General features: G+C 47.6%; 1 protein-coding gene across 1 annotated transcript; it reads right to left on the bottom strand.

Annotated features, from left to right (window-relative positions):
* Window positions 1-1,964: 1,964 nt before the first annotated feature.
* Window positions 1,965-2,298, bottom strand: LOC104076343 (cytochrome b-c1 complex subunit 8; the record flags this gene model as incomplete). The annotated part of the gene is made up of 2 exons (XM_009577170.1): window positions 1,965-2,059; window positions 2,274-2,298. Coding segments are annotated over 2 exons (120 nt in total), but the record flags the coding sequence as incomplete, so codon positions are not given.
* Window positions 2,299-2,306: the final 8 nt, after the last annotated feature.

Here is a 2,306-nt window from a genome sequence, read left to right as displayed (position 1 = left end):
AGCAAAGGGTGAGGAGGCCCAGCCTGGCTGCGCCGCTGCTGACATTGCAGCAGGGCTGAGCCGCTGCCCGAGCGCCCGCCGGGCTGCAGTGCCTCGGGTAACCGGTCACCGGCTGAGGTGAAGGTGCCATGCTTGTTTACAGTAGTCTAGAGCTGGTTCACAGTTCAGCTGTCTGTGAACGGGGCAGAGACCTCCTGAGAGGGGCCGAGATGAGCAGCTCACCTTCAGCAGAGTTGCCGAGACGAAATGCATTGAAAACCAAGCATTTTCTGAAGCTACCAACAGAAAAGTTCACACGTGCCATCATTTAGGCTCCCCGTCAGCTGCTGCGGGTGCTCTTGGAGGCTAAATAAGCAGGACACAAGTGCAGTTTTGAATAAAGTCTGCCTCTAGACATCTTTGCCAGCACTCGCAACTGTAGTAGCCAGTTTGTTGCTCCCTGCTCACTTAAGCTGCCTAGAAAATACCAACGAACTGAAACGCAGAGTTAAATTTAAGCACAGAGTATTTTTGGCACAACTTGCAGCACTGGATGACTTGTTCTACTCCTGTTTATGCCAACCTCAGACTGTATTTGGTGTAAACACAAGAGCAGTAGGAACAGTCCTAAGACTGAGCTTAGTCTCATGTGCTTTTTAAACGCACGTGAAGAGCCCCAAAAGAATAAAGCATTCAGCTATAAAAATGGTGTACCCCCCAACTTCCTGAAGTGAGAGACTGAGCATCTTTGTCTTCCAGACAGCCCAGCCCTGAGCGCACCAAGAAACTAACACAGGGAAACGTCACTCCTGCCCTCGGATAAGATAAACTCAGTACCAGCACGACAGGGAGATAAACGTGTTGCTTTGCATGCGGCATGAGCTTGAGATGGTCAGCTGAAGACTGAAAGGGGAAAAAAAAAAGGATAAAGGAACCAACCGTATGTTCTGGACTTCAAACAGTGAAGCTTGTTTATACACTTAGAGCCACAGGGTGAATTTCTTTGTCACATACTTAAGTAACTTTACTACTAGCATTTGTTTTTAAATCATCTTCAGATATTAAACAGTCTTGTTTCTCCTGGTAGTTTCCAAGCAGCTTCTAATCCAGCCTATTAACACTAATCAGGTATCAGAACTGCAGTTAATCATCCAATTAACATTAACTAATATAACTAGGTAATTAATTCACAGAATCATAGAACAGCCCAGGTTGGAAGGGACCTCGAAAGAATGTCTGGCCCAGCCTTTCGTGGGAAGGGAGCGCAGATGAGGTTCTCTGGCACCCTGTCCAGTCGCATCTTGAAAACCTCCAGCTGGGGACTCTGCCACATCCCTGGGGAGGTTGTTCCAGCGAGTGATTGTTCTCACCGTAAAAAATTCCTTTCTTACATCGAGATGAAACCTCTCCTGGTGCAGCTTGTAGCCGTTACCCCTTGTCTTCTGCACGGGGCTCCTTGTGAAGGGAGAGCCTCTGAACAGAGGGTGAAAGTCCACACACAGTCCTGAGCCATCAGCCAGCTCATGCAGTTTTGGTCAATACCAAATCAGGTGGCCTATTTGTTTTTCACAGATATCAAGGTTAAAGGAGAAAGAAGTGGCCAGTGATGGAAAGATAAAGGGAGCAACAAGCTGTTATTTCAAATCATCTCCAGCTGAAGGCAGCCCTCGCTGCACTAGTTATTCTGAGAAACATTTAAAAGAAACAGGAGTCAAAAAAAGCTGGAAATGCTCTACATGAAAACGTCTGAGCATACAGAACTTTAGCCTGATTATCTCCCTGTACAGAGTGAACCAGACAGAGATTTGATGCTACTCACCTTAAATATCTCAAGACACAGATTTCACACACAGTCATGGGGCAAAGTTAAAGTTTATTAGACAAGACTTATCTCCCTCTTAATACCCTTCTAGTCATGTGAACAAGCTTAGCAACACGACGTTGATAATACAGTGAGGTAACAATCTTCTTATTAACTAACTCGATTACTGGTCGTTTTCATAGTCAGCGGGGTTCTTCCTCTTCAGTCTCTCAAACTCTTGTGTTCCCCAGGAGTACAGGAGATAGCCTCCCACAAAGGCTGGAAAGGAAAGGGGACACTCACAAGTCGCGCTGCAATACGCGTGGCCCGAACCACCGGGCTTCTATGACAAGAAACAGCGTTACACAAGCTCACCGTTACACAGACGCCTGCCCCGGCCTCCCCCATCCCCAAAATGACGATGCTGAGAGGGGAGAAAAAAGAAGGGTTCGACCCCTCAGGCCGCGCCCGAGGTATCTCCCTCCGTACTCACGGGGCACCACCTTGAAGACCTGGGAACTGAAAC

Source organism: Fulmarus glacialis, unplaced genomic scaffold (assembly GCF_000690835.1).
Source record: "Fulmarus glacialis isolate BGI_N327 unplaced genomic scaffold, ASM69083v1 scaffold33674, whole genome shotgun sequence".
NCBI classification, from domain to species: Eukaryota; Metazoa; Chordata; class Aves; order Procellariiformes; family Procellariidae; genus Fulmarus; species Fulmarus glacialis.
The sequence above is the reverse complement of the archived record's forward strand: the minus strand, read 5'-3'. Positions and strand labels throughout refer to the sequence as shown.